This window comes from Marmota marmota, unplaced genomic scaffold (assembly GCF_001458135.2).
Source record: "Marmota marmota marmota unplaced genomic scaffold, marMar, whole genome shotgun sequence".
Taxonomy (NCBI): Eukaryota; Metazoa; Chordata; class Mammalia; order Rodentia; family Sciuridae; genus Marmota; species Marmota marmota.
Genome location: NW_025999942.1, coordinates 2,912,622 through 2,929,920, shown reverse-complemented (window position 1 = coordinate 2,929,920; position 17,299 = coordinate 2,912,622). Strand labels below are relative to the sequence as shown.

At 33.2% G+C, this 17,299-nt stretch overlaps 1 protein-coding gene across 1 annotated transcript in view; it reads right to left on the bottom strand.

Moving 5' to 3' along the window:
- The window catches only part of Mycbp2 (MYC binding protein 2), a 233,163-nt gene that overhangs the window by 200,701 nt on the left and 15,163 nt on the right, over positions 1-17,299 (bottom strand). Inside the window, 4 exon segments of the mRNA XM_048801244.1 lie at positions 1,336-1,407; positions 1,644-1,886; positions 3,524-3,720; positions 8,739-8,892. Of these exon segments, the coding sequence (XP_048657201.1) occupies positions 1,336-1,407; positions 1,644-1,886; positions 3,524-3,720; positions 8,739-8,892 (666 nt within the window).

The following is a 17,299-nucleotide window of genomic DNA, read 5'->3' as shown; positions in this document are numbered from 1 at the left end:
AAAAGGCATACTAAACAGGAACCATACAGCACATTTGTTCAAAATGATTACATCACTCACTGGCCATGGAAATAATAGAAATTGATCACTGTTTCCTTTTTTTTCTTTTTTTAAGTTTTTTTAATTGTTGATGGACCTTTATTTTATTTATTTGTACGTGGTGCTGAGAATTGAACCCAGTACCTCACACATGCTAGGCAAGCGCTCTTCCACTGAGCTACAACCCCAGCCCCTGATCACTGTTTATTTGATAAATATTTTAAGGAAAAATAACTAAAATATATAGGCTGCTATTTCAAAAATATTTGGATGCAGTGGTGTGCCATTGAGCACAGTGCCATAATAATATACTTTCCATGGCTTTATTTCCTAGATAAAACATAGAAGTCTGGCAAATAAAAAATCTGAAGAGACAATATGAACCAGGTTGTTTTTAAAAGACAATCAAATTAATGGTTAATTTGATATGTAAAATTTAATTTCAAAATATTCCCAATAGTTGCTATGGCAGGATGTTTCATAATATAACAACAATAATAATTTCTTTAGTTTTCAAAACACTTTCAAGTATCTTTTATCTTTTCATGCTGGTAATAGATCTTGTGAGCTCAGCGAGGCAGGAGTTACAGAGAAATTTTTATTCTTCATCCTTCTATAAGGGAACATGTCTCTTAGGAGGGTACAGTCGGGAAATAAATATTTCTGACCCCTTTTGTCCATCTTTCAATTTGCTTCTCTCTATGGTAGGAAAAGAATATATCTGACTGCTGATCTAATGAGACATAACCATCTGTCTCTGTCAGGGAATGGGGTCATAGCATTAGGAAAGGATGATTCTTTGCATGATCCTTATGCAGTTGGTTGTTCACTGGGCAGACCAAACACTGGTTCCTAGCACAGTGGATCTAGACTTAGAATGGAAAAGTTTATGACAAGAAGCCTTAATCTGACCTCAGGTCACATAAGCATTCTCAATTCAGATTTGCTAATGATAAAAAAGGCCTTGATTTTTACTCAGATTCTCACTTAAGCAAGAACTCCAACGAAGATATTTTATTACCTTTTAACAGCTCAACAGCACAGGACCAAATGAGTTAACTGTCCCCAGTTGCACAATTATTAAGAAGCAGGACATAACCTAAAATTAAACCTCATGAATTCTGAGCCAATATTCTTTACATTACACTGTTATTTATTATACCACTGTTATAGCCAGATCATTTAAAATACACCATTTCTGTTTAAACAGAGGATTTTTAAAAATTGATTTAACAAGTATGAACTCCACGTTTTAAAAGATAAGGACAGTTTGGTTCATAGAGGATATTCTCCTACCTGAGCATACCCTAACCAAGACTTTTTTTCTCTCCTGTTTCTGATGCGGGATGTAGAATTATATATATGGCCCTGCAAAATAACAAAAGTTAGTTATTTACAGTTTCATAATCAATAATCAATGGAATGAATGAATACAAATACAAGTGAATGAATGCAATTTAAGGCATATGTTTTAGTTATAGCTATCAAAAAAAATTGTAACATTAAAATAAGAATAGCACTCTACAAATGAAGCCAGAAACAAACAGAATCCAGTTCAGTACAGTTATAACTCTATGATCAAGAACTGTAGAGAATCGCATTACCCTAACTGTTCCACTGTATCCAGAGCCTATTTTGTATAATCCATCCTTGCATAAGAGATAAAGAAAAAATCCATCATTCTGAAGTAGACACTGGTCATCCTCATCAACAGATATTTCTTTTAATGGCCACTTGTGCATTAAAGCTGCTTTCTTAATGCCATTACTGAACCAGTCCTGAATTTGAATTTTTCCCACCAAAACAGCCTGTACACTTCTCTGTAGCGAATTTAGTATAGTTGGCACCTATTCAAAAGAAAAAGAAAAAAGAAAAACACATTTTAAAATGTTCCAAACACAAAAAGGACAAAATAAAAGATATTTTTTATACATATTATTTCTAAGAAACTGAATTGGTCAGAATGATCATGTATGGCATGTTAACAGAAAGTACAAACAAAAAGGTCATCAACAAGAAGCAAATTTCAAGCAAAGCACACTTCTTTAATCTAGGATCCTACATCTTTTACCAATTCTGTAAATGCTGACCATTATTTCAAGTTCTTTATCTCCATAAATTTATCATTGCCTTATGGAGCTCAGATTGTATTAATACAGTAAACTGTCTCATTCTCGTCACATTTCTTATTTCATCTTTCATATTTTCTCTATATTTCTGTTCTGCATTCTGGACAATTTCTTTCTCTTTAATCTTTCAATTTGCTATTTCTATCTTCAACTGTATTATCTACTAGTTAACCCATCCCTTAATTATCTACTTGTAATTATTTTTCATTTCCAAAAGTTCAACCTGACTACTCTTTATATTCTCATTCCTTAGTCATAATTTAAATATTTTCTCTTAAATATAAAATAATTTCAACATTTAAAAACTTGGAAGGATTGATTCTACTGTATTTGTTTCCTCTCTCAATGGTGGTGTTCTTTTTCCTTTTTTTTAATTTGTAATCTCAAGTGTAATAGTGTTTTCTCGGTAGGAGGTCTCTGATATCTGCAGTTCATACCTCAAATAAAGGATTTCTTAGAGGCCTTTAATAAGGCAATTTGCAGTACATTACCACCTTACCCTACTTTAAACACTCTGTTACGTTTTTTGGAATAGGTAATATACATTTGGGTGTACAAACAATTTGAGATGTTACTGAGTTACACATTCCAATGAAAGACTTTTCTTGATCAACACACAGGCCAAGAAAGTTTTGTGAATGAAGGTGGCAGAAGGAAAGGGGTGAAATAATAAAGAACAATGCTAAGAGTTTTGAGGGAGCTCTTCTGCCCATCGTGGCAGTTGTCCAAGGGGCCTGAGAAAAGCAGATAACTGGGTCTTAAAATTACAACTTATTTCTCAATTTTAAGAACCATCTGAAGGAATTAAATCAAGTTTGCCTATAGAGAGGACTGTATTTCCCACTACTAACAATGATGAAAAGTTTATTTATTTATCCTAGATATTAAAAGTTCAAAATGTTAGATGCATAGCTGAAGTAAATCAGAAACAAATAAACTTATGACAAATCATAATCAATAAAAATATAGCAGATTGATGGCACATCTTTTTCTTTCAATATAAAAAAGATATTAAAACTATGAAAGAATCCTATGCTTGAAAATTCAGGGCCAGATGAAATATAAGGGGAAGGAAGAGACAATGCAAAGAAAGATAAGGTCATAGTGCTTATACAAAACTAAGTTCTAGATTCAAAAATTTTGCCAAAACTCATTTTATTATCTTTAATGCTACAGAGTCAAACACACATGTAGTTTCACTCAAATACTGTAGATTGTTTATATATCAACCTTGGAAAGATCAAACTCTTATATAATGAATCAAAAAAATCATAAAATTCCTATTGACAGGAACAGAGATAAAACTGCAATGTAGCATCTTATAAAATGTCTAGGCAGCTATAAACATAAAATACCTGAATAGTTTGGCAAGCATGACTACCATTGTTAGTGAGGATAGCAGAGATGGCCTGAAGTGTCCTTCCTGTTTCTCCCCAAGAAGCCACTAGACTAAAGAGGCAAGCACAGGAAAGTGCTGTCAGGGACTGTCCTGTGCTGTCATTCATCCCAGTACTCCGAACAGTGATTTCCAAAAGGAGCTGGAAAAGAGACTCTGTGGATAAAATAATTGGATTCAATTACATTCATCTGACATATAAAATATTATATGGTATATTTATTTATTTATATCTTGTCTCTCTAAACACAAAATTTAAGGTAGCTAGAATACTTACTTTGCATTAGTTTCTTTCTATTTACTCTCCCTTTTCCCCATAAGTTAAGACATTTATGTAACAAGGGTCTTAGAGAACATTTTTGGTTCACTGCCTCATTTTTACAAATGAAGAAATGAAATCTGTCTAAGATCATAAAAAACAAACTTGTCTGCAGGCATTCACATATTTAAGAAACTCATCCAATCAAGTAATAGACTCACTGCATTTATTTTTACCTTTTATATTGGGAGGAGTATGGGTTTCTTATATTGTTAAGTGTCTAGAAAATTATGTCTATACTTGCAAAACAACAACAGAATCCACAAAATATATACTATAAATTTTAATATAAAAATGCTTTATCATTAATATAACAGCAGGTTACACTAATAGAAGGGGTATATAATTCACTTATATCCTAGAAAAACCTCCAAAGAAATGAAACTGAGACACAAAGAGGTTAAAAGACTTTCCTAAATCATAAAGCTACGCAGTAACAAAGATGGAGAACTAACACAAGAATGTTCTTATGACCAGCAGAGGTCTCTTCACAAAACTCCCTGAACAACTCCATCCAAGATTAAATCAAGACATCTGGGTACTTCCTCAGTAGGAAGGACTGAAAGGCCACCTGTGGTTTACTTGGTAACTCACAGAAATTTAAGTGTCCTCTACCAATCATTTTTCATATCAAATCTCAAATAAGGCCCTATTTATTTATTTTCTAATTAATTCCTCTACCTCTCTCTATCTTGATCCATCAATTCAATCAATGCTATCACCATCTCTTAACTAGACTACCAAAAAACATTCACAAATTCTCTTCTACCATTCACTTTTCCCACTTACAGCTAGAGAGATTTTTCAAACCAAAAATCTGTCAGCCTAAAATCCACTCACTCCTTTGTTAATTATTTTCCCTTTTCTCCCTTCTCCCCATTCCTCGTCCCTCCCTTCACTTGTCTGTTTTCAACCTATCCATCTTTCCCCTTAAGTATACTTCCTTCTCTCTAGCCTTTAATATATATCTCCTCTATTTGCCCATCCTTTCTCCTACCATTATCCTCAGCTATTCTATCTTTTAATTATTCAGCAAAAATTTAATGAACTCTTTCTGCTGACTAAGAACTACTCTAGGTCAGAATAGTACACTAGCAAATAAGACAAAGAACATCTCTACCCTCAAAAAAGTTAAGATTCAAATAGAAGAAAATCATCAATAATTTAGGCAATAAGTGCTATAAAATAAATAGATTTTTAAAAATGTAATGAGATGGACAATAACTCTCCATTCCTCCTAGCACCATAATCAATCTTCTTAACATGGCCTGTAAAGCTCCACATGTCCTTGCCTCCTCCACCACAGGACCTTTCCTATTTTAGCTGGGTGTGGTGTGGATGCCTGTAATCCCAGTGACTCAGGATTGGAAGATTCTAAGTTGAAAGACAGCCTCAGAAACCTGGTGAGGCCCTAAGCAACTTAGGGAGACTCTATCTCAAAATAAAAAGATAAAAAGACCCTCCCTCCTTTTACTTTCCAAATTCTAGTCATATTGGTCTTTCTTCAGTCATTCTTTCTGTCTCAGCTTGACTATATACTGTCCTTTCTGTCTGGTATATTTATAACCTGGTTTGTCCCTTCCTATTCATTCTCCAAATCTCAAATGTCATACCGTCTGGAAAAATGAATCTCAGAACTCCCTCTACGTTCCTCTATTCTATTTAGCCACATTTCTAATTATACATGTGTCAAAATCTCTAATGCTAAACTCCATAGTAACAGCAGTGGTATCAAACACTCTTAGTCAGATTGAAAGTACTATTACACATTTAAGTGAATACTTCAGAACACATATCCTGACCTTGAACAAAAAGATAGATATAAGGGAATGTTTTTTATTATGTTTTAAAAATAAAAATTTGTTTGCAAAGAATCTTAGTATACACTGAATTCTCAAGATATTCAAGATACTCTAACGTTATTACCTTATATACAAATAGAGATATGAAAAATTGTGGTATATATGTGTATTAAGAATTGTAATGAAAAAAAAAAGAACATGTATAATGGCATAAATTGACGTGAACATACTTTATATATAGAGATACGAAAAATTGTGCTCTATATGTGTAATAAGGATTGTAATGCATTCCACTGTTGTCGTGTATTTAAAAAAATAATAAAATCAAAAAGAGTATTATAAATGTACACATATTTTCATGAACAATGAAAATAACCAAATAAGGGGTGGGGGTCTAGGTAATTAATGTGATTGTGGTATGAGATCAAAGAAAAAAAGCAGAGGCAAGTTTTTAATAGTAGTAGTAAAAAAAAAACAAATTACTACTTATATCTTGGAGCTGGTTAAATAAAATTAATATGAAGTGGTGAGATCAGAAGCAAGCACGGAAAAGAGAGAAGACCAAAGATAGTATAGCACCATTTGAAACTGCTAACAAGGAAATAAAAATGAAAAAATAAATAGGGTGAAAGTCTTAATAGACAGAAGATGATTAGTATGTGTCATAATTTCAAAAACTAATATTAAGAACACGATCTACTTTAAAAAGAATAAAGAAAAGAAAGTATTTAGGTAAAGAATACAAAAAACAGTGTATGGGAGACAACAGAATGGTAGAAGACCCAAGAGGAAAGAAATGATTAGCAGGGTGTTCAAAGTATGAAAGATGATTTCATGGGTTTAGTGGTTACTTTAAATACTTCAATTATTTAATGACTGACAGAGTTAAGAAAAATCAGTGCAAGGCCAGGCTCAGTAGGCAAGCCTGTAGTACCAGTCATGCAGGAAGCTAAGTGAGGAGGATCACAAGTTTGAAGAGCCAGCCTTAGCAACTTAGCAAGATTAAGTGCTAGGGAGGAATGTAGCTCAGTGATAGGGTACTTCTGGGTTCAAGAGAAAAAGAACAGACCAGACTAGAATAGCACATTATTCTTAAAATAAATCAAATCTTCAGCAAAATGCTGTTACATCAAATAGCACAATATTATTATGATCACTGATGCTACTGTAACAATCACCAACCTATCAAAGGATAAGAACATTTAATAACTGCATGTGTGGGAAGATGGAGTGGTGGTATTTTTTAAAATCCTCAGTTTGTTTTCATGGTCAGCATTCCCCTCCCCCACCAACATAAAACAACAAAATCAACACAAAAACTAAAATATCCCAGTAAACAAAAAACAAGAGAAAAATATGACATGTAATTAGGTTCATGCAATTAGGTTCCCAACATGTGTGCCTAATAAAAATCTAAATAGCCATGTAGAGAAAAAAAGAACCAAATTCTACTCCAAACTAATAGTGTAGTCCCCAGACCAACATCATAAACTTATTCCAAATACAAATTCTTGGGGCCCGTTCCAATTCTACTGAGTGAGAAACTCCACAGGTAGGGCCCTGATGACTCAGACGCATGCTAATAATTGAGAATTGCAGCTTTAGTAATTGTGACAACTTTCCTATACTACCTGAAGGATCTAGAAATTCTAGACTGGGGCCCATAGTTAGTATTAAAAAAATAAGCCCATTAAAAATTATGCTTCCGTCCATATTTCTATTCCTTAACACTCTTATGTGAAGACAGTCAAAGTTCCTATCTTGCTTATAGGATTATATGTTGAGCCTAGGTCTCTGGCAAGCATCCATAAAATTTAAACTCACTTTAAGGAAAAAACCAATATTTTCACTCAATGAAAACTAGTAATAAGTCACAAGCTTTCTCCACAACACAAATATATTTTTATTTATAATGAATACAAAAGAAATGCCCATTTTTTTTAGAAACTGTTTTATTTTCTTTTTCTTTACTTTTTTATTAACAAGTAAAGTTACAGAAGGTGAAATGTTAGCCATTTTGGCCAAAGGTTTAATAAAACTAATTTAAGTTAATGGTGATTTTAAGATTTGTAAAGTACTTCTAGATTCCAGGAATTTTTGTTTTGCTTTTACCCCATCATTACTATAATTAGTAAATATTTGTGCATGAACTATATAACTCTTAAACCGTAATTTCAGTGAAACATAGCAAAACCTGAAAATTTATATCCGGGCTATTTCAGTACACAATCAGATAGAGGCCATGTTACAGGAGCACACTGCATGTACTTCCTAAGAGAACTAATTCATCATAAATGTTTCAAATCAAAGTTGTGCCAATTCACCATTTTGTTTTAATTGTTTAATCTTTTAGAATATATATTTTTAGTTGTAGATGGACACAATATCTTTATTTATTTTTAAGTGGTGCTAAGGATCAAACTCAGTGCCCCACACTTTCAAGGTAAGCACTCCATCACTGAGCTATAGCCCCAGCCCTGTTTAATCTTTTGATTGGAGTCTTAAATTGGAACAACTGTTACAGAATGAAAATTGTTCCAGTTCTAAAACCAGTTAACCCTGTGCTCTCTGATTTGTGAATCTACATTTCAAAACAGGATGTGGGAAACATAGTTTGGTAATAGTAAGCATATTTTAGAGAGGATAATTTACCATTTTACTATTATAAAATGAGTTGATGTCAGATGATCATTTTATTTTGGGGCGATATTTTGTTGTTGGGAAGAAAAAAATGAATGAAAGAAAAATCATTTTGCTTTTATTTGAATACTGGAGTACTAACAACTTATAATAAAACCACATTACAGAAAGTAAAGAAATATTTTGAAATTTAGCAAAATAGCCACAGTATTCAAGTTCTGAAATTTTAATATGGTGAGTCATTTTCCTATAAGTGAGAGTATCTAAGTTATTAATAGTCACACCTGATAATTCTGCTGACCATAAACAGCTAACCTAAAATTGAAGATATTTATGTGGAATGAACACTCTGTTTTAAAAATTAAATATTTTATATAAAAGTAGGAAAAAAAAATAGTTGAATTGGCTCTTACCCAGGACTTCAGGTGGCTCTGACTGCAGGCCCTCTGGCTGCTGTCCCTGAAGCACATTCAGCAGGGCTTGGAGACTCCTCAGACACAGGGATGGGTGAGAAAATCGTGTCTCCTTGATCAATTCAAAAACTTCACAAAGTCCAACTTCAATAATCTATTTAAGATGAAAAGAAATTACACTTTATAACATGTAAGCTAATGCCACTTTCCACACAGTCTAGTTAGTACAAGTTACTTCTACACCCAATGAAAAACTGTTATGATATTTAAAAGGCAAAGCAAAAACAACACATTTAGAGAAAAAAAAACCTAGTGTATTTAATGTGAAGATTTTGAAAAACCATCTGGTTATGAGACGGCTAAAAACAAGTGGCACTGTTTAAAAAACAGTTTTAGTATCATGAAGCCATAATATCACAGCATGAAAACAACTTGTAACAGTGAACTGGAGAGTAGAATATATCACTCAGAAGAAACAAACTTTATTAATTTACAAAGTTCATTTGGTTGTACTCAAATAAAACTCAGGGCTTTTTTTTGTTAAGTCAGGTTAACTGTTACTTATAACCATAAATATAAACAACAGCCAAAAAAATTTTAATCTTTCATCTTAGCCCTTCCTATAATAATATAATGACATATTATTATTTATAGGTAGCATCACTTATTCTTGAAAATTATCAACAAAAAAACTGAAAACTGCTTAGCCAAAAATATCCCTGATACTTTTATTTAATTATAATATTCCTCTTTGGGACCAAGAAAAATATGACTCTATTTAGCAAAACAGATAAATCTATAACTAAAGAGTAAGAGAAAATTGTAATTTAGTAGTATAAGGATATACCTTCAGAGGACTGATGAAACAATAGACAATGAAATTCCATTTCTCAATCAATGTCAACATTTTGAGAATAATACTTATTTACAGAAGCAAGAAACAAAAATAGTTAAAATGAGAGTAATTTGTATAAATGCCTCAAAGATAAAGTCTGTTGGACATAATGGTGGAAGAATATTTTCTCTGTTGAGATTTTTACACTAGTTCATATATACAAGCACTTATTTTCTGCAGCTCACTATAGAAGATATGAAGCTATATTTGGGCTCTTGTCTTCTAAGAGTTTATAATCTAATAGGATAAATAAAACATGTACATAATTCTTACCTATCCCAGACTTCTATTAAAGCACTTTTTATATTAAAGTGTTACTTACTATTTGTTTCCATTTCTCAATTAAAACTGGCACATGGTGGGCACAACATAAATAGTGATTTATTTAATTACCCACTCATTTTGTGTGTTAAAAAGCACTGCAAGTCAGAAATATATTTTCCAGATACAATCAAATCAGTTGTAGGCATGTCAACTGTTCTAATTATCATTTGCAAGGTTTCTGAAGAAGATAAACCCAACTAGTAGAATTGTTTTAGAGAAGTTATCTAAAATCCTAGCAGGCTTGATTACAACTAAGATTCCACAAGTGTCTGCATAGAATTTCAATTGATTAAATCCATTAACTGAGAAAAATTCCACTTGATACAGTTTATTTTCCTAGAATGGACTAAAAAATGAAAACACACTAAGATTTCCATCTTCTTTTGTAATACAGGAAGTACAGGAGGAAAAAAAAAACTCTAAAGTATAAAACATGGGGGCTCTATTACCAAGCTAGTGTGAGACTCTACATTCTATCATTCTTTAAGATTGCTTATTTTACTACTATGACTTTTTATAAATCTAAAAAGATTCTTAACTGATCACACTTTTTACTGTTTTATCTGTATAAATAAGTTTCCCATGGTAACATAAATTATTGAAACTTGCCAAAAACAGTTAAGACTGCTCATCAAACAGGTTCCTGATTTGTCCCTCTCGTAAATTTAAGTATTGATAACAAATGCATGATGATAGGCAACTCACATAGGAAAGAGAAAGATAGTGAGCAATACCCACAAGACTTCAGGCACGAGGACCATGGCAGAGAATTCTCCATCTGTCTAGATTAAACACTGTCACTAATTACCCATACCTTGGTTCACCGTAGGCTTATTATAAACAGGAAAACAAATACCGATGGGTATCTGATATATGGAAATATAAAAAAAAAACAACCTCAAGTTTTCCAATAATTAAAAATTAATATTTAGCTCTGAATTATTGAATAGAGTTGGTCTTTAAAGTATTTATCTGCAGCAGTATGGCTGAGTATAGAGTATTTTATTTTAAAAGTAAAAATTCTGAAATTGAACTTTACACTTCGAAGTCCATCTAAATGGCTGAAATCAAATTATACTTCCTCCTCCCTCAATTCTAGGAAGAATATACAGAACAAAAATATTGCAGATACAGTATGAGTTCATCTGGTAGAAATAAATGCATTTAAAATTTTTTTCTTTTATTTATTTATTTTTATATGGTGCTGAGAATGGAACTCAGTTTCTCACAAATGCTAGGCAAATGCTCTACCACTGAGCTACAACCCCTGCCCCAAAATAAATGCATTTTAACTGTGCACAGAAAAAAAGAGGCAAAAAAAAATGCTTCCTTTGAGTATTTTGGGGTTAATAACATTTCAGAAATTATTTGTAATTTCCATGTCTTTTCATAAAAAAAATTTCTGCATTTTCCATACTGTCTAGAATGATTACACAATGACTTTATAATTAGCAAAACATATGTTAACTTTTAAAAAGAATAATTAAGTATAATGATAAGATACACTAAGCTTTAATATTTTCGATGATAAACCATCACTCACCACCTAAAACATGGGTTTCCACTTCTCTTAGAAAATAGCCTTTGGGAAATTTACTGAATTTTGCCTTTACTGTTGTTTTCAAATAATTAAATTTTGAAGGCTATCTCTTATACTTGAAAGATGAAGGAACAAAGCTTAAATAACTACCTAATATAGCCAATTTAACACCAATGCTAGGAAAAGTGGGATCAAAATATACTCAGCCAAAGAAAAATGCCATAATGAGCTTTCAACATTCTACTGTGCTCTCCACAAATAATGTATTTCCAAAGGTGACCTTTCATTCTCTGGTAAATGAAATCATAAAAGCTTGGTTACATCACTTTTAGATTTAATAATAATTCTTTGCCACTATAAACCACACATTATTCTATTATTGAAAAGCTCTAAAGTCAGTTCTAACATTTATAGAATATTTTTATAAGGCTTAAAACAGAGTCAAAAGTAGGTTTATATATCACAATAGAGTAAGCAGGGCTGGGGTTGTGGCTCAGTGGCAGAGCACTTGCCTAGCAAGTGCGAGGTGCTGAGTTCAATCCTCAGCACCACATAAAAATAAATTTAAAAAAATAAAGGTATTGTGTCCAACTACAACTTATATATATTTTTAAATATTGTAAGCATACTGCCTCTTGAAATTGTTCATTTAAAGCAATATTTAGTAGAAATAATATTTACAAACAGTAAATAATAGAATCTACAAGGGAAGAGAAAAAGAGGAAAAGGAAAAAACAGAGAGGAAGAGGAAGAAGGAAGGTGAAAGAGAAGAAGAATTCTGCTTCTCGGGATTATGAAATGTTTAAGTTCTTATCCTCTAACACAAATTTATCTACAAGTACTATCATCTTCTTCTCTTCATACCTGGAGGAAAACTCATTCTTTCAACTTTTCAAAACTAATTTGTTTTTTCTAAAATACTCTTGAGGGGCTGGGGTTGTGGCTCAGTGGTAGAGCATTTGTATGGCATGTGTAAGTCATCGGGTTCAATCCTCAGCACCGCATATAAGCAAATAAATAAATATCCATCAATAACTAATAAAATAAAAAATAAATAAATAAAATATTCTTGACCCCACACCTCCCACCTCACAGAATTGCTTCTACTTGTGCTCACACAGAGATAACTCCCAAATTGATATCTCTAGCTGGCAACTTTCCTTTGAGCTTGAGCCCCACATAGTACACACTGAACACCTAACATCCACCTTAAAATCCAAATACTCAGACCTAAACTGAATCATTATCCCAGCCAAGTGCATATGCCTTGCTAGCACCTGAATAACACTGCTGAGATACAAGTCTAATAAGACTCCTTGGCTTAGGATCTTCAATGCTTTCTATTCATAAGATAACTAAACTGGTCATGTGACACCTAAGGCCCTGCATGATCTAGCTTCTGCTCTCAGCCTCTATCCCTATCTTAGCCAGTGCTGCATCCTCATTCCCATGTGTTCCGCTATACCTATCAATCATTAAAGGTCGAAAGGACAGTTATTGATTTGCTTATTATACCTACTAGAGAACACTTTCTTGAGAGCAGAGATTGTGTCTGATCCATTTGTTCTCAAGGCCTAATATAATGCTAGCTACAAACACGCATATATACACACATAAAATTTACTGAAGTACAAAATAAATAAATAAGTATATGTGAATCTACATCTTTTTAAAAAATATGTAGGACTACCTTCAAATCTGTTCAGTGTTAGAAGTATGACTCTTAAATATTACTATCAAAATATTATGCAGCCATAAAATTTAGAAAGCTTTAGAGGATCTGATTTATCAGTGAAAGTTTGAGCTAGATAAAAAAACTCAACATAAAAGGAATACGGCAAAGGTAAAAAAGCTCTTTTTGGAACATCAATGAGCAATGACTCATAAAATGCAAAAATAAATGACAAAGTCTAATAACAGTCAAATTCAGTTTAACCTTTAAAAGAAAGGGGGAGCTGCTATAAACATTGATACAGCTGTGTCACTGTAGTATTTCTATTCATAAGACAACTAAACTGGTCATGTGACACCTAAGGCCCTGCATGATCTAGCTTCTTTTAAGTACTTTGGGTATAAACCAAGAAGTGGGATAACTGGGGCAAATGATGGTTCCACTCCAAGTTTTCTAAGGAATCTCCATATTGCTTCCCATAATGGTTGCACCAATTTGCAGTTCTACCAGCAATGTACGAGTGTATACTTTTCCCCATATCCTTGTCAACAATTATTATTGCTTGTACTCTTGATAATTGCCACTATTCCTGGAGTTACATGAAATCTTAGAGTAGTTTTTATTTGCATTTCTCTAATTACTAGTGATGCTGAATGGAAAAAGAAAATGTGGCATATATACACAATGGAATATTACTCAGTCTTAAAGAAGAATGGAATTATGGCATTTTCAGGTAAATGGATAGAGTTGGAGAATATCATACCAAGCAAAATAAGCCAATCCCACCCCCCCAAATAAAGGCCGAATATTTTCTCTGATATGCAGATGCTAATTCACAAGGGGAGAGGTGGGGTGCACTAGGGAAAAATAGAGGTACTTTGGATTAGACAGAAGTTAGTAAAAGGAGAGGAGCGGGTATGCGGGTAGGAAGGATAGTATAATGAATCAGACATTATCACCCTCTGTGCATATATGATTACATGACCCGTGTGATTCTACATCATGTACAACCAGAAGAATGAGAAGTTATACTCCATTTATGTATGATGTGTCAGAATACATTCTGTCATGCATAACTAATTAAAACAAATAAAAATTAAGGGGAAAAATAAAACTGTATTATAATGACATTTCAACAACAAATAAAACCTGCATTTAACCACGTGAGGAAAAAAAGGAGGAGGAAGAAAAAATCTCAGGAGAGAAGGAAAAGAAAAGCAAGAAAAGAATGGAAGAGGAAAAACCTGAGATAAGCAGCATTTGGAGTGAAAGAAATAGTCAAAAGGAAAAGAAAAATGCCAGTATTTCTTGCCTGCCCTCAATTTCCTATTAATTTAAACCATAATCCCTCAAGTGATGTAAAGGGCTGCCAAAAAACATCAACTCAAAGTTTCACTCCTTACCCAGGCAGCATGCTGACTGCCACCACAGAGAGAGCTCACTTCTCTCTTTGTATCTCATTGACTATATGAATACACTGATTCTCTCCAAGCTTAATTTCTTGAAATAGTAACTATTTCTTAATAAATTACAGGGTTCATTGGGAAGCAACTGAAAATCATTTGTCCCAACCTGACATCTTTAACTATAGTTGTTATTTATTAAGCACTTACTATTTGCCAGGTACTTATTCTCTCAAGCACTCAACATCCATTAATTCATGTAATCTTCACTACAACCCTATGAGTAAATAATAGTCATATTTTATACATGACAAAGTTGAGGCACAGATATGTCAAACCACTTTCCTAGTACCTTAGTACTACAAACCACATAACTCGTACTTTAATAGGGAGTGTTTGAACACAAACAGTTTTGCTCCATAACCCATTTTCCTAAGCAATACACTGTGTTTCCCAACAGGTCAGTACATGGTGGAAAAACTTAGTATTAAAAACTTGGACTTTTGGGGCTATGATTACAGCTCAGTGGTAGAGACTTGTCCAGCATGTGTGAAGCACTGGGATAGATTCTCAGCACTACATAAAAAAATAAATAAATAAAATAAAGGTACTGTGTCCATATTAAAAAAAATTAAGAACTTGGGCATTTAATTTTCTTTTAAAGATACCCTTTTGGCTCTGTTACCATGCTGAAAATTGTTTGAGAATGCCTGATACTTTATTTCTTTAATATTCATTTATCCTAATGATTTAAAACTAAGAATCAGTTACACTTAGTCATACAGTATTTTTTAATACGTACCACAGTTTATTTTCAACATCTGCATTTCTGTTGCAAAAGATTTCTCTGTACTTCACCCCACCCAATACTGTAGTGAACTTAAACACTGATTACTATAGTACAGTGTGACCTGCCCACACACAGAATCATATTCTTACAAAAGAATACCATACAAGTCCTGCAGTCTTACATCCTAACATTTTTTTCCTAAACCTCTCCTAAATAAGCATAAGAAATAATAATTAGAGACCATGATCTGTACCTGGAAAGACTTAAAGGGATTAAAGAAAGAAGCTAGAATTGGTACAGTTGACACACTAGAGACAGGTAAAAAGTAAAGGATCCTGAAACAGAAGATATGGACATTGGAAGATGGCTGATTAAGAAGTCAAGGATGTTCACAAAACCTTACTATTATATGAAACAGAAAGCAAGTCATCTGCTGAAAATTAGGTTAGAAGAATCTGACAGAATCATTGAGGACAGTGGCATACTCAGGAATATCTACCATGAAATGGGCAAGAGAAATCAGATCAGAAGCACAGATTCCATCTGTGCTGCTAGTGCCAAGGAATAAAAAACACTTGCATTGTATCTCATGTATATAGACACATCAGGAAGCAAGTTTTCAAGACATACTTTTAGAATATCATTTTGGTAAAAAAGACAAAATATGAACACTTTTGACAGAAATCATTTTTAAATGTCTCTATTTAGAAAATTAGCAATATGCATGAATCACATAATCTACCATTTTTAAGTGTTTATATTTTCATCTATTCTTTTGTTATAAATATTAATTGCACTTACTATATTGAAAAACTATTTTATGTATAAAATAATATTATTTTAAAATATACAAATACTTAATCAGAATTCATTAAGAATAATTTATCTATTAAATACATGTTTTTGTAATACCAAGTACCTTATATGCATCTAGTAATAGGGAACAGTATCAAAATGGTATTGATACTGATTATTTTCCTAGACAAGGGGAGCCAGAATAGCAAGAGTACAATTATAAGCTTAGGTGGAAAAGGAAAAAGCTTTTAGCTCAGCTGCTGCTCAGCCAGGAAAAAATAAAATAAAATATATACCTGCACTAGAGATCACTCCCTGCTGGGGCACTCTCTCAGCTTTCTATGGCTCTTGGCTTACAGCAGTTTGTGCTTATTCTTGTGTTCACCTTACTGGCAGCCCACCACCTCAGAGCTCCACTTCCACCTGCAGTGGCTCACTGCCTCCATGCCAGCATCTCCACTCAGTACTGCTTCTGTACTTTATAATTGTCCCTGTAACATCCACCAGCCCACTGGTCTCCCGGCCTAGGCTTTCCAAGTACTCCCCACTGTGTTACCAACTATTAACTTCCTTGGAGCTCTAGTTAGAAAGTTGTAGTTTTCCTGGTTTGTTCCAAACCTACTCTTATCCATAAGTCAGGTTATTTTTAAATCACCATTTTAGACAATTATCAAGAATACAAGCAACAATAAGTGTTGACGAGGATGTGGAGAAAAGGGTACCCTCATACATTGCTAGTGGCATTGCAAATTGGCACAACCACTATGGAAAGCAGTATGGAGATTCCTTAGAAAACCTGGAATGGAACCACCATTTGATCCAGCTATCTTACTCCTCAGTCTATACCCAAAGGACTTAAAATCAGCATACTGTAGTGATGCAGCCACATCAATGTTCATAGCAGCTCAATTCATAATAGCTAAATTGTGGAACCAATTTAGATGCCCTTCAACAGATAAATGGATAAAGAAACTGTGATACTTATACACAGTGGAATATTACTCAGCATTAAAAGAAAATAAAATTAAGGCATTTGCAGGTAAATGGATAGAGCTGGAGAATATCATGCTAAGAAAGCCAATCCCCCAAAACCAGAGACAGAATGTTCTGATAAATGGATATTGACCCATTTGGGAGGGGGG